The sequence below is a fragment of the Salvia hispanica genome, chromosome 3, assembly GCF_029641045.1.
Source record: "Salvia hispanica isolate PSC_SH4W2 chromosome 3, Shi_PSC_v1, whole genome shotgun sequence".
Classification (NCBI taxonomy): Eukaryota; Viridiplantae; Streptophyta; class Magnoliopsida; order Lamiales; family Lamiaceae; genus Salvia; species Salvia hispanica.
This window is the reverse complement of record NC_142694.1, coordinates 32,275,616-32,289,320: the sequence shown is the minus strand read 5'-3', so window position 1 is coordinate 32,289,320 and position 13,705 is coordinate 32,275,616. Positions and strand designations below refer to the sequence as shown.

At 31.1% G+C, this 13,705-nt stretch overlaps 2 protein-coding genes across 2 annotated transcripts; both read left to right on the top strand.

The window, feature by feature from the left end:
• Positions 1-4,140: 4,140 nt before the first annotated feature.
• LOC125210920 (peptidyl-prolyl cis-trans isomerase CYP21-1-like) lies at positions 4,141-7,501 on the top strand. The gene is made up of 7 exons (XM_048110553.2): positions 4,141-4,412; positions 5,375-5,453; positions 5,856-5,903; positions 6,228-6,251; positions 6,344-6,526; positions 6,653-6,728; positions 7,120-7,501. The coding sequence occupies exons 1-7, from the start codon at positions 4,314-4,316 to the stop codon at positions 7,295-7,297; spliced, it is 687 nt and encodes a 228-aa protein (XP_047966510.1). The 5' UTR covers positions 4,141-4,313; the 3' UTR covers positions 7,298-7,501.
• Positions 7,502-11,668: 4,167 nt separating this feature from the next.
• On the top strand, positions 11,669-13,582 carry LOC125216352 (actin-depolymerizing factor 5-like). Its single transcript, XM_048118042.2, has 3 exons — positions 11,669-11,826; positions 11,921-12,180; positions 13,158-13,582. Exons 1-3 carry the CDS (start codon positions 11,806-11,808, stop codon positions 13,306-13,308), a joined length of 432 nt encoding a protein of 143 aa, XP_047973999.1. The 5' UTR covers positions 11,669-11,805; the 3' UTR covers positions 13,309-13,582.
• Positions 13,583-13,705: the final 123 nt, after the last annotated feature.

Here is a 13,705-nt window from a genome sequence, read left to right as displayed (position 1 = left end):
TTGTTTTATACGGAGTATTACAATTGAGTCGTATGAAATCTGAACCAAACAAACGAAATAATTTAATTAAGGTCGTAAAGTGCATAAAAATATCTGCAGACTTTGAAATATAACACAACAAAATTAATGGCACTGAATTTTCTTCATTCGCTCTCACTTTTATTTATTGTCAAAATGCAACTAGCAAATAATAATGGCGGACCCATTTAGGAGAAAAATACAAAAACATTAAATAAATTTCCTTTAGCCGTTGATCGAGTGTATATAATTTATGAATTCTGTCGTAAATAATTACATTTTTATGGGTGTAGGTGTAGATAACAATAATGCATTAGTATATAAAACGATCTTTTGTTATAAATAGATGAAATATTATAAGGAAATTTTTTGTTACTATCGAACCGTATAGACGTATAGTAATTAGAATAACACACCAAAGTGTGAAATTATTACATTCATAATTAATTTAATTGCACTAGAATTTTATGAAAATTTTAATGCCTATGAGATTTGAACCTATAAAAAATTGGATTATCCACAAAGAGAATCTACCATAAGTTTTTCGTGATCTAATAATTGAATATATGTCTACAACGCAAAAGTATGTGTTCTCATCTGAATCTCTCCCTGTATGGAGGCATATATGAATTAAGAAAAATGTTTTGGAGACATAATGTATAAGACATAATGAGATTAAAGTAGTAATTTTATTTTATATTTAATTTTAAATTAAATTTAATATTTGTATATGTACTTTGTTGGCCTTGCGTTTATATATGGAAGTAGTATTAGTTAAGATCTTGATAAGGTTAATTTGATTATTTGTAAAATATAGAGTTCTTAACTAAATTTACTGTATCAAGAAAAATTAAATTATATTTCAAAATATAAATAACTTTAAATTATTAGTTTTTTACATCATTGTTAATGCTATTATTGACCATAATTAATATTTACTTTTCTTTATTAAATATTGAAATTTTACTATATCATGTAGCAACAAATTTGGAGTATGCAATTTTGATTTTAAAATTATTTGAGATGCAGTTTTGATTTTCATACTAATTGAGTACGTAATTTTGATTTTAAAAATTTTAAAATTTTAATATTAATTTTTTACATTTCATTTTTACTATTATTTCTGGAATTACAACTCAACAAAAAAAAAAATCACATGTTGTTAACTAATACTCCTATATTTAAAATCTTCTCATTTTCTTATGTTATAATTACTAACTACAAAAGGATATAATTAATGGAGCTTACAATTCTTAATTTTCTTAATTCTTAATATAATTAGTTGATGTACGATATATTAAATAATCTAAAATGAGAAAAGTTGATTCATCCAATTATTTTCGTATTAAAAAATATAATAATTTTTTATTTTTCAAACATTATAAAGTTAATTTTCTAAGCATAATTTTATAGAGTCGAAGTCTAACTAGTACTTGTCAATCAAAATATAAAAAGAATATTACATGTGATAAAAGTTAAGAAAATTAATACAAAAATACAAAAGATAACGCAAATAAATGATTCATCATAATAACTACTACTATTATTTAATCATACAATTCAAATTTGAATAAGAAATTTAACAAAAAAAAAAATTAATCGGCTATGAAAGTATAATATAAAAATAGAAAATAACTCATAATTAAATTATCAACTAATTAGATAAAAATTTATTTGAAAAAATAATAATATATGAAATTATCAAATTATTTTATTATTAAATAATAATTTAGTATGCATTATAGTAACTAATTTATAATCTGAATTCATGATTTTAAAATAAATATTATAGTATAAAATTAATATGAAAAAATTGATATGTAAACATGTAAAAAGTTTCGAGCATGATTGTAGCTTATCTCTAATCAAATCAATAAATATGCATTTAGATAAAGATATTTAATTTGATTTAATATTCCTTAATTAGATTTGTATCCATTTAATATGATATTGGGTAAAGTAGTCATTATAAAATTTATATCTATGTCAAAATGCCATAAGGGTATTATGTCTTGGAGACATTATGTCTCTAAATCACTACTCATGAATTAAATAGTGTTTATGCATTTTGCGATTTTGGTTTTGCGGTTCACATTTAATTTTGAGGATAATAGCCATTTAAATTACAAAGTTAAATCTAATTTTGGTTTGTCTCATGAATATTGAAATTTATAAATTTTCAACTCAATTACTTGTATGTTAAAAACAACAATATTTTAATAAAATAAGAAGAGAGATGAGAAAATTAAAAAAAGAAAAGAAAAGAAAAAATATAGTAGTACTTATTTTGATGAAACACATCGGTTTAATATCGTTAAAAGATGACATTTTGTGCATGGATGAGACAAATGAGAAAAATTGAAACTTCGTGATTTAATATTTCAATTTCAAAGTTCATAGGCCAAATTTTATGATTTGAATGACTATTAACCCTTAATTTTAATACGGCCACTGCAGAAAAAAGTTGGGGTTTGGGGAGCATCAAACTGCTCGCTAAACTCAAACGTCAGTGTTCGTTACTTTGCGATCAATGTTAGAGTATTATTATCACGTCGTAACATGTACCGCAAGATATGTATTTGTATTTTGTATGAACACAATTTTGGATCATAGCACGCGGTAGGGAAAACAAAGAGTGCACAATTTAACAAAACCCCAGGAATAAGTAATTGATATTCATCACCTAGTAAAATTTTGCTTCATTTGAAGGCTATTGAGATAGAACATGATTAAATCATACGTGGAGACATGCAAGCGTGATAATATATATCTATGTACATAATTTGCACGCAATTGAATTGAAGTTGTGATACTATGATGCAATGAACCATGCAAATAAGATAATTGTTGTAACAGAAGTTACAATCACTACTATATTTTACGCAATTTATAATTTATGTGTGTTAGTATATATGATGGAGTATATGGCAATGATGATGATGTGATCATCTAGTTACGATTTAGGTACTCTCTTTAATTAAATAGATTTTATTTATTTGTCTTAATATCGAATTCTACTGAATAATTTTTTCCTCGAATTTTATAAAAGAACACCAAAAATAAAACATACTTGTGTGGTTCAAATTGGATCCATTGATAAAATGTTTCCCCTTTAATCAATACTACACAGACTATGGTTCAAATCACCTATTCTACAATTATGAGTGAACTACGTGTGTGTGAGTCACTTTAGGATGAAATAATGGAGCATGTATACATCCTTGAGATCAAATGTTTTAGATTTGAACTGATTAAACTGAACTGATATATTTATGTGTCAGTGTTTATAAACTTAAATTAATAAAGATAGTTATTGTTTCAATTTTTCGTTTAAAGATGAATTTAATAAGCTTTTATCGATTCTATAATTGACAGTGAGATCGATCGATCCCCGACTCGATATGGTTTCGTCATTAGACAATTGTCTTTTTTCAAAGAAATAAAAGAATCATTTCGGATTTTCAAAGAAATAAAAGAATTATTTCGGACAAGATAACATGATTATGAATTTGTGAGGGAGATAAGGCACTAGTCTTATCTACTATACTACTGTATACTCTCTCCGTCTCATTTTAGTAGACCCAGTTATTTTGTGCACTCGTTTTGTAAAACTGATAATAAATAGTTAAAGTGAAAAAATGGGTAAGAGAGAATAATGTAGTGAAGACTTTTTACTACATTATTCTCTCTCTTATTTTATTTTACCATTTTTTCACTTTAACTCGACACGTGTTTTAAAAAATGTAGGTTACTTAAAACTAATTTTATACTATAATTTTATACCAGTGTGGAATGAATTAGTGAAATACGATATTAATTTATTATTTACAGAAAAAATAAACAGAAACTTTTACTCACAAATGCATCCAAATAGAAAAATGAGATTTGTAATCGCAGACGGATGGAGCGGTATATTTCAATGATATTTGATTGCGACAATCAGAATTGGTGATGAGATTTAAATGATTTGGAAAAAGAGAAAAAGATTTGTGATAAGAAAAAGACATGTACGGTTAAACTGAAATATAAATGGGCCCACTAAATTAATTTCGGACTTTTCAAATATGGGCCTGAACTGTTTGAATATTCGGTGTCGGCCCATTTAAAACCGATCCAATCTATGCTTAGAAATCTTTTTCCGATTATTTCTATCAATTGATCTGTCGATTCCATCAGTATTTATTTCTCTGACACCTGAAATTCATCGGTTTGTGTTAAACTAGTGAAATCTGCAGTACTTGTTGTGGAAAATACGGATGATTTGGGTGATTAATGGAAGGAGGAAGTATTGAGAGATGAGGCGGGATATCTCAGTGTTGATTCAGCCTAAAATTTTGCTGCTTTTTGCTGTGGCTTTGGTTCTCATCTTCCTCTTCCTTTCATTTTCGCCACAGGTATGATTATGAATGCATCTGTAGTTGTTGTTTTGTTTGGAACTTATTGCTTTATGATCGAGCTGGATCAGAAATTATCTGCCTTTTCGATCTAATTGCTTGATGATGTTGGTGGATTGATGTGTTTTTTGTTGAAGAAATTGTTGCTTTGTGTGTTTTTTGAGCTGAATTTGAATAAATGCGACTGAAGAATTGATTATAGTGTTGGACACGATGATTTCTCCACAAATGATTGGATAGATTGGGTGATTTATTATGCGGATTGAAAGAAAAGGAATCATAGATTCATAATGCTGGTAGTTCGAACTATATGAATGTAAGCAGTAGGTTTGGAAATTTGAGTGTTTGCTTTTCGTAGCCAGGACTCAATTAGTCAGTTATATACTAAGCCTCTCGAAAATTTAACGAGACGCCAGCAGCCGAAAGCTCCTGTTAAAAATTTGAAATGTGAGATTTGTACCGAGAAACACGAAATCTTAGGCATCAGTAACCATTTGTAGTAGCAAAGTAGTGTTACAATCATCAAATTCTTGTGTGGTAACTTAACTAGACTAAAACTCGTGCACTGAGAACGTGTATCCTGTTAATGTATTTCATGGTTTCTTTGCATCATCGGTCATTGTTTAAGCAGTATTGACTTTGTTTTCGAGGTCTGTATGATGGATGTTCTCTGAAAAAATGGATTTTGTATGAAACTTTGACTACTGTGCACCATCATGTTTCATATGTTTCTGTTATTTTGATGCTCTGGTGCGAACTTGATTGTTTCGTTAATTGGTAGAATGCTCTAGAGTACGTAAATACTAAATAGTCATCTCAACATTCGCAGCAGTCAACACGATTGGTAGAGTATCAGTTCTGTTTATCATCTTACTATCATTACCTGTCACCTAAAGTTTGAAATCAAGTAGAAGGTCAAGAGTTGTTGATATTATTTTCATGATTCTTCTTTATATCTCCAGGAGGTTGCAGGACCAGAGGAGGTATATGAAATCACTCATAGAGTATTTTTGGATGTTGATGTAGACAAGCAACGTGTAGGTATGGTCCCTCGTAAGATTTGGTATTTTTGTTTGCAAAGTGCAAACCATCCTTTTAATGCTCCTCTTGAATTTGCTGTACCATTTTCCCAAGTTGGGTTGTACCATGATGTGTCTAATATGCTGTTAGTTTGAGAGGGTTATTCGAAGTACTATTTATGCGATTTATGCATGTGCAAGTGTAAAAAACAATTGTGGTTAAGACCCATTTTCTGCGGCAGCCCCCTTTGAATATTAAAATGTTCATACATGAGAGTTAGCATTGCATCCTGCAAAATTTTGACGAAAAGGAAGAAACTTTATTCTGAATGTGTTATTGTTTCGCAAACACATAGTAGTAGTAATTTTATTTCCTTTATGCCTTCCATCTGGAGTTAATCCTTTTTCCCTTAAATACCTACAGGGCGGATAACTATTGGATTATATGGTCAAGTTGTGCCAAAGACTGTGGGTAATGCATCTGTCTTCTACTTGAACTTCTTTATGCAATTGATACTTTGTTTTTATGCTATAACTACCTTATACTTCCTCCGTCCCATAATAGATGTCACACTTTCCTTTTTTGTTTGTCCCACAAAAGATGTCACATTTCTTTTATTTGAAAAAGCTCTCTCTCACATTAATATAAATATATTATTTTTTCTTTTCACCTAACACACAAAACAACTTCTCCTAAAATTCCGTGTCATTTCTTAAATGTGTCATCTATTATGGGACGGAGGGAGTAGTTTTTGGGTAACATTAATATATAATTGCATCAATTTTTTCATTGCAGAGAATTTCAGGGCTTTGTGTACAGGTATCTTCAATACCTAAAACATAATTCAAGTTTTACGTGGTGTGTGTGTCATGTTCTGCCTTATTCACTGTCCTACTTTTTTCTGGAACCAGGGGAGATGGGTAAAGCCCCCAATGGGAAAGTTCTACACTACAAGGGAACTCCATTTCATCGTATTATACCCGGATTCATGATTCAAGGCGGAGACATTGTTTCTGGAGACGGGAAAGGAAACCAATCTATATACGGTGGTACCTTCCGTGATGAGAATTTCAAGCTGAAGCACTCGCATCCAGGTTTGTTATCTTGTAGCGTTCTGACTTCAGTTGACCTTCTCTTTTGGTTAGTTGTGGGGTTCTGCATAAACCTCGCCAACAAGAATATGCACACAGATACCTAAAATCTTAACATGATATATGCAGGCGTGGTGTCCATGGTGAATTCTGGGCCTGATTCCAATGGTTCACAGTTTTTCATTACAACGGTCAAGACATACTGGTAATATTTTGTCTTGTATTCCAGTTTTTGCAACCATGAATGGAGTTATGGACATCTAATCCATTTTTTATTAAAAAAGAAAAGAAAAGAAATCACCTAGATCAAGCTAAGGATCTGATTCATCTTACCACTTGAACTAATTTATGGTTGAGAAGTCAGTTTTTTGGAATTCAAATGCTCTTATATTCAAAACAAAATTTTCTGCTTGTATTTTTTTTGGCTAGGCTAAGGAAATGATTTCTCGACTATAAATCAGTTCGTGTAGAATTATACCTGCAGCATGGCCTCTCTCTCTGTCTCTGTCTCTCTCTCTCTCTCTCTCTCTCTCAGTATGAGTCTTGTAGGTGTATATTAGCATCAAAATTCCCTATGTAATTTGAATATTGTGCAGGTTGGATAATGAGCATGTTGTTTTTGGCAAAGTCATTGACGGCATGGATGCTGTATATGCCATCGAGGGAGGTGCGGGAACGTATAGTGGGAAGCCTAGAAAGAAGGTTATCATCGTAGATTCTGGGGAGATACCGAAGGGCAAGTGGGATGAAGATAATCGGGCTTCGACAACATGAAAATCAGTCAGTAGCAGCAATATTTCAGGTTAACTTATTAATTTCACTAATTATTTCTTTCTTTTGGGACTATGCTTTATTCTGTATCATGTTTGTTAAGTTATAACATTGAGCATATTTTGTTAAGCTATAGTATAATTTGGAAGAATTAAATGCGTTTCAGGGGTGTGCAGCAATTGAGATATGGAGTATTTGTTAGTATAATCTTATTTTGACATTTTTACTCAAATTCCATTATAAAATACTACTCCCTCATTCACATTAGTGTTGTGTCACTTCCTTTTCAGGCCATCCCTATTAAAGTTGGGTCATTTCATTTTTCGGCAAAATACAATACACTAAATCTCTTACGACTCTCCTACTTTATTCTCGTTCCATTTAACTTATTAAATTTTTATTTCTTAATCTTCGTTAAAAAAAAAATCCAAAACACTAATGGGACATAGGGAGTATAAGAGCACTCCCAATGGGTCGGCGTTAAATCCGGCGAAAAATCGCCGATTATCGCCGGATTATCGCCGAGCGTTGGAGTGAATTCGGCGATAATTCGGCGATAAAACTCCCTTATTATCGCCAACTCCCTTATTATCGCCGATTTATCGCCGAATCATCGCCGACCACTGTGGGCGCGATTCGGCGATAAATCGGCGATAAATTTTTTTTTTAATTAATTTTTTTTTTAAATCTTTGTTTTTATTTGTAGTTTTTGTAGTTTTTTTTATTTGTAGTTTTTTTTAAATCTTTGTTTTTTTAAATCTTTATTTTTTTAAATCTTTGTTTTTTATAGTTTTTATTTGTAGTTTTTTTTAAATCTTTGTTTTTTTAAATTATTGGTTTTTTATGTTTTTTATTTGTAGTTTTTTTTTTCTCGTTGTATTATATTTTCCAATGATTAATACAACGATGAATTGTTCATTATAAATCTATTTATTAAACACATTTGTAGGGAAAATTAAACAATATTAAAAATGATGATGTAAAAATGAAATGTTGAGTTAGGGAGAAATAAGGGAGAAATAAGGGAGAAACCATTGGAGTAGTTGGCTAAAAGTTGGCTAAAAATTGGGGATAAATTTTGGTGATGATGTGGCGCTGATGTGGCAGGAGTTAGGGAGAAATAAGGGAGAAATAAGGGAGACCATTGGGAGTGCTCTAAAGTGACTCACATTTCAGTCGTTTATTTCACTCATAACACACCTAACATATTCATTCAAACCCTTGTCGAATGTAAATGGGACTGCTAACAGGGACAAAGGGAGTAGAGATTGAATCAATAGATATGTAGAATTCGAGAGAGAAATGTAGTGGGAGTCTAGTACAACAAATTTGAGTAGTTTTCATAATGAAACGCAACTTAGTTAGTAAGATATTTCATGTTGAATCACTCACTTAGTTGTGGCTTAGAGCCATTATAGTAGTAATAGGGTTAAATGAGGAACTATAATTGATCATCTTTAAAATGACGAGCAACATGCAATGCCAGGTGGCTCCCAGCTGATAGAAACATGCAAATGCATGATTACCACATATTTATTCACATATTTAGATGTGAGTCCACTACTTTGTGGTCTATTACTCAAACCACTTTTTGCTGTTTTCTTTTTGTCTCTCTTGCTTATAAGATTGCTAGTATAATTGTTGTCGGATCAACTCTACTACTCCAATTTCAACCCGTATCATGTGTGAGAATCTCAGCTTCGGATTTGGTGGCTGCCACTCCCAGTCGCAGACTGCCAGGAGGGGCCTAATTTTCCTTACAATCGGCTAGCAAAAACTTTCAGATCCAACTTTTTGAATAAGAGGGAATCATAATTTCACTCTAATAAAACTTAAAAAAAAAACTTTTCTTACCTTTGTTCATTAACTCACATTAAGCTACAAATATTTTCACCCATGGATTTCTCATAGTTATGTTCTGAATTTGTCCGTGTGTTGGATGATTTCATATAGGAGTATGTATTTATTTATAACACTCTGTTCACATCCTCAAACTTAGTCGGGCCAGTTTCGGTTCCACCTTTGGAGAAATTGAAACCTTCGATTTCCGTCCCCACATGAAAATCACTCATATTGGTGAGTAGGGAGTAAAAGATAGTGGGGCAACATTAGGGTGCAGTGTCAACTCATTAAGCACATCCACTGGTTTATATTTTATAGACATTGTTAGACTTTAGCTTTTGTTGATTATCAAACTATCCTCGATTCTTTCATCAAATCTTACAATATTGAATATTTATAGATTGCATCAATCAATAAATTTTGAAGTTTAGTTGCACCTCTCCACGCAAATAGTGGTAGATTCGTGTAACAAAACTTGTGCAACAGAGAACGAAGGTCGTCATGGTCAGAGGGCAGTGTGGCAGCCCTCGCTGACCATGGATGATGGACGAAATTGACAGTGAGCCACATATCCAAAGGGCTAGAGCGGATTTGCCGCATTATAAGATTGTCAATGTCTGCAAATATATTACTTAAATTTTTCGGCTTTTATTAGCTCTAAATTCAGACTCGATTCACATTACATTTACTAATTATTATACTATTAACACTATCTTTTTAAGATGAGGTATTTCCTCAAGAACAATACGTTCAATTAATTTATTAAAATTTATCTTTACTTCATTGGGCCTATTTTTTCATTAATACTACCTACTATAGTTAGCAATGCAACTAAAATATAGAAATTAGAATGAAAAAGTTCATTACATCTTTTATTGATCTAACTTGTGTCTCATAATTTGATTGTCAAAGAAAAATAAATGAGAGGAATAAAGTGTTAGCTGATATGATAAAGTAACGTTTTTGGACAAGCAATCTCTGTGCACATCTCATTCTTAGATTTCACTTCTTTGTGCATATGCCCATACTTCATTCTCCACAATTTCAGTAAATAATTAATCCATGTTCACCAATAATTAACTTAATCATCCTATTTAGGCATTACTCTTAGATTGAGATTAAATGTTAATTTTACACAATGATGTATATAAAATATCACATGGACATGTGATAAGGACTAAAGTATGCCAAGACATTATTGGCCTGGATCATATAAGATCTAATGAGATTGACAATACTACCTATTTAATGGTTGATTCATGTGGAGTTTTAGGGTCGACCGATTTCATTGTTGATCCGTAATGCTAGAATATTTCATTGATTCCAACTTTTGTTGCTGATTCCATGGAACGATATTCTTGTCTCAACGGGTTGCAGTTTTGTTATGCTAATCTTTCGCTATCTATTTTTTTTATGAAGATCATTGCACCACATCTTAACCGAACGAGAATAAAAATAGAGTCACAATATACAATTTATAATTATAATTATAATAATATAACCATTAATTAATAATTAGTAAGATAATTAAGATAATTTTTTAATAATAATAAAGTTTTCAATAATTGATAACTATATTGAATTATAAGAATAATAAATAAGTAACTATAACTATGATAGTAATGATATTTACCATTATATTATTTATAATTTTGATTATTTTATGTTATCCAGGAATAACTTATTAAGAAAATTTATTGTAATTGATAGAATTATGAATCTTGGTAGCAATATATTATTATATCAATTTAGCTCATTCTGTTATAATGTTAATCAATTAATTGAATTTAATTAATTAATAGTATAAATTTACAATTTTAATAATTTTTTTGATATTTTCAAACACAAAACAATATATAGAAACTATATTTTAAAGAATCATAATCTCTAATGATATCACTTTCTTGACAAAAAGCTTATTAAGTTTTAGGTAGCTCTTCCATATGAAATTCTAACTAGTGAAGCAGAAAAAATACTAATTGTTGAATCTCTTTTATTGGCACATGAATACATATGGCATAATGAACTTATCAACTGACAAGATTCAAATGTTTAGTCGAAGCCAATGAACTTTCGCTCAAGGGTACCGATGATTAATGTTTTGAATTACCTAAGATCAATAAATCATACTAATTTTTAGTGTGTTTGATCTCACGAATTCAATTTTTTGAACCAACCAATCAAAACGCTCTAACAATGTAGTATAATTGAAAAAACAATAATGATTTGTGACATAAAGCAGTTACATAATTAGGATATCAATGGATGCCAATGAGATATCAATCTAGATTGATAAAGCAACTTTTTCCAAAATATTTTTTAAAAATAAATTAAATATAGGATTTCAAGTTTATCCGCAATTAAGTTGGATGGGAATCAAAACAAGTGAAATAAAACAAAGTGTGTACATACCATTACAAAATCCAAATTAATTAAGAAAAGTCTTTATTAGCAAAATGCAATTAAATAATTCATTAAATATCGTAGCGAATCGGGGATGAATAGATGAGGTCCTTGTATGTAAATATGACAAAGTTGAGGGACCATTCCTTAATCCCGATTTATATATAAACTCATTTCCCTCAAAAATTCAACCATTCTCATTTTCTCCTCTCCGACCTTATCTCACAGAAAAGCTAAGTGGAAACCCCCAAATTTCCCCAACTACAATGGCGATGGCTTTCAAGATGGTAAACAACTCTCTCTCTCTCTCTCTCTCTCTAGATTGTGGATCAATTGATTGATTAATTGATTAGAAAATGGTGCGATGATGTGATTTTGCAGGCGACGATGGGGATGCGAGTGACGGATGAGTGCAAGAACTCGTTCATGGAGATGAAGTGGAAGAAAGTGTCGAGGTACATCGTGTTTAAGATCGACGAAGGCTCGAAGCGGCTGACGGTGGACAAGGTCGGCGCCGCCGGGGAGGGCTACGACGAGATGGCGGCCGCCTTGCCGAACGACGACTGCCGCTACGCCGTCTTCGATTTCGACTTCGTCTCCGTCGACAACTGCCGCAAGAGCAAGATCTTCTTCATCGCCTGGTAATTGCGATCCATTAATAGCTTGAGTTTTCATTTAATGAGGAATTGAATTACTGGAATTCTGCTGTCGTGCCTGCGGTGGAGCAGTCGGCAAGTTGTGTGCGCATTATCTTGGCTGTTTATTTACGATTTTACCCCTCCTGCAGTCATAGCATTGATCATGTTTTTCTATAAATGCTTATATTTTGCCTATAATGAAATTTATGCATCTTTTTAATTGAAATACTATCAGATTAATACTATAGGACTTATCTTTGTAGAGAAACTATAATTTTAAATATGTTTTTCTATATTATTTATTTTGCCTAAAAAGAAGTTTATGTATATGCTTCATCATTTTGCTTGTTAATGACTCTTAGTCCATCAAAAAATATTAAAATTGCATATAATTTACTAACCTAAGTTTCCCCTACTTATTATTTATAAAACATTTGGTGACTAAAAATATATATACACACCAACCGATAGTAGATAGCATCTCAATTTTAAATTCATATAGTTGGCAGAGTCAGGTTGGGTCGAATTAATCCTACTATCGATTATATAGTCGAGTTGGAGGCTTGAAAATTCTTTTAAATTCGACTTTAGGAGTTGTCTTACCTTCTATTTGAAAATTCTTTTAAATTCGACTTTCGGAGGTGTTGTCACCTTCTTCATTATATTTGATCTCACGAATTCTATTTCTTATATTTGTTATTGTTAAAATCTTTCTTAGAATTCTAACATAAATGGTGATTGAACTATTGCTTCATCCGTGGGATTCAAAGCAAACATATCCATTTCATCACAAAAATTTTACGCGTTATCGTTTAGTGCGTCAAGTGGCGAGTTAATTACACATTCTATTAAAGAAAATGTGTCATCTTGAGTGTGACGTTACACCAGATGGTTGATAGTATTAGACAATATTAATGGAATGTGTACATTTTTATTGTTTCTATTTTTCTCATGATGACACATTGAATATTAAATTGCAGGGCCCCAACAGCATCAAGAATAAGAGCAAAAATATTGTACGCAACATCCAAAGATGGATTGAGGAGAGCATTGGATGGAATTCACTACGAATTGCAAGCCACTGATCCAACTGAGATGGGATTCGATGTCATTAAGGAAAGAGTTAAATAGTTTTGTTTACCATTTTCATAATTATCTTAAATCAAATCATGTTTGAGAATTACTATAATACTAATAATCAAATCGCCTAGTTTGATTAAATAATCCCCACTCAGTTAAACCTATGCTTTCTTCTTGTTAGTGTGTCCCATCCATCACCCTTTTACAGCATGTGGTGCTAATTGTGTTAATCAGTAAATCACTTTTGTAATAATTTTTGGCAAACAATCTTTAATTTACCAATTATGCATAGTTTAACAGCTAAGCACCTTATTTTTTTCTTTCATTTTTGTTCCTTTCATTTTGTCCTCATTTGTTGTTTTGTACTATTTGCTTCATTATCTTTTAACTTTGATATCATATCATATATTACTAATTATTTGATGGATGGATAGATACCTAACCAATA

What these genes read in the sequence shown, in the direction of transcription:
- LOC125216352 (XM_048118042.2), top strand. Translation starts at nt 11,806, where the DNA reads ATGGCGATGGCTTTCAAGATG. An exon ending in TGGCGATGGCTTTCAAGATG is followed by an intron (nt 11,827 to 11,920) that starts GTAAACAACTCT and finishes GTGATTTTGCAG; the next exon opens with GCGACGATGGGGATGCGAGT. An exon ending in AAGATCTTCTTCATCGCCTG is followed by an intron (nt 12,181 to 13,157) that starts GTAATTGCGATC and finishes ATTAAATTGCAG; the next exon opens with GGCCCCAACAGCATCAAGAA.
- LOC125210920 (XM_048110553.2), top strand. Translation starts at nt 4,314, where the DNA reads ATGAGGCGGGATATCTCAGTGTTGATTCAGCCTAAAATTTTGCTGCTT. An exon ending in TCCTTTCATTTTCGCCACAG is followed by an intron (nt 4,413 to 5,374) that starts GTATGATTATGA and finishes TTATATCTCCAG; the next exon opens with GAGGTTGCAGGACCAGAGGA. An exon ending in AGTTGTGCCAAAGACTGTGG is followed by an intron (nt 5,904 to 6,227) that starts GTAATGCATCTG and finishes TTTTCATTGCAG; the next exon opens with AGAATTTCAGGGCTTTGTGT.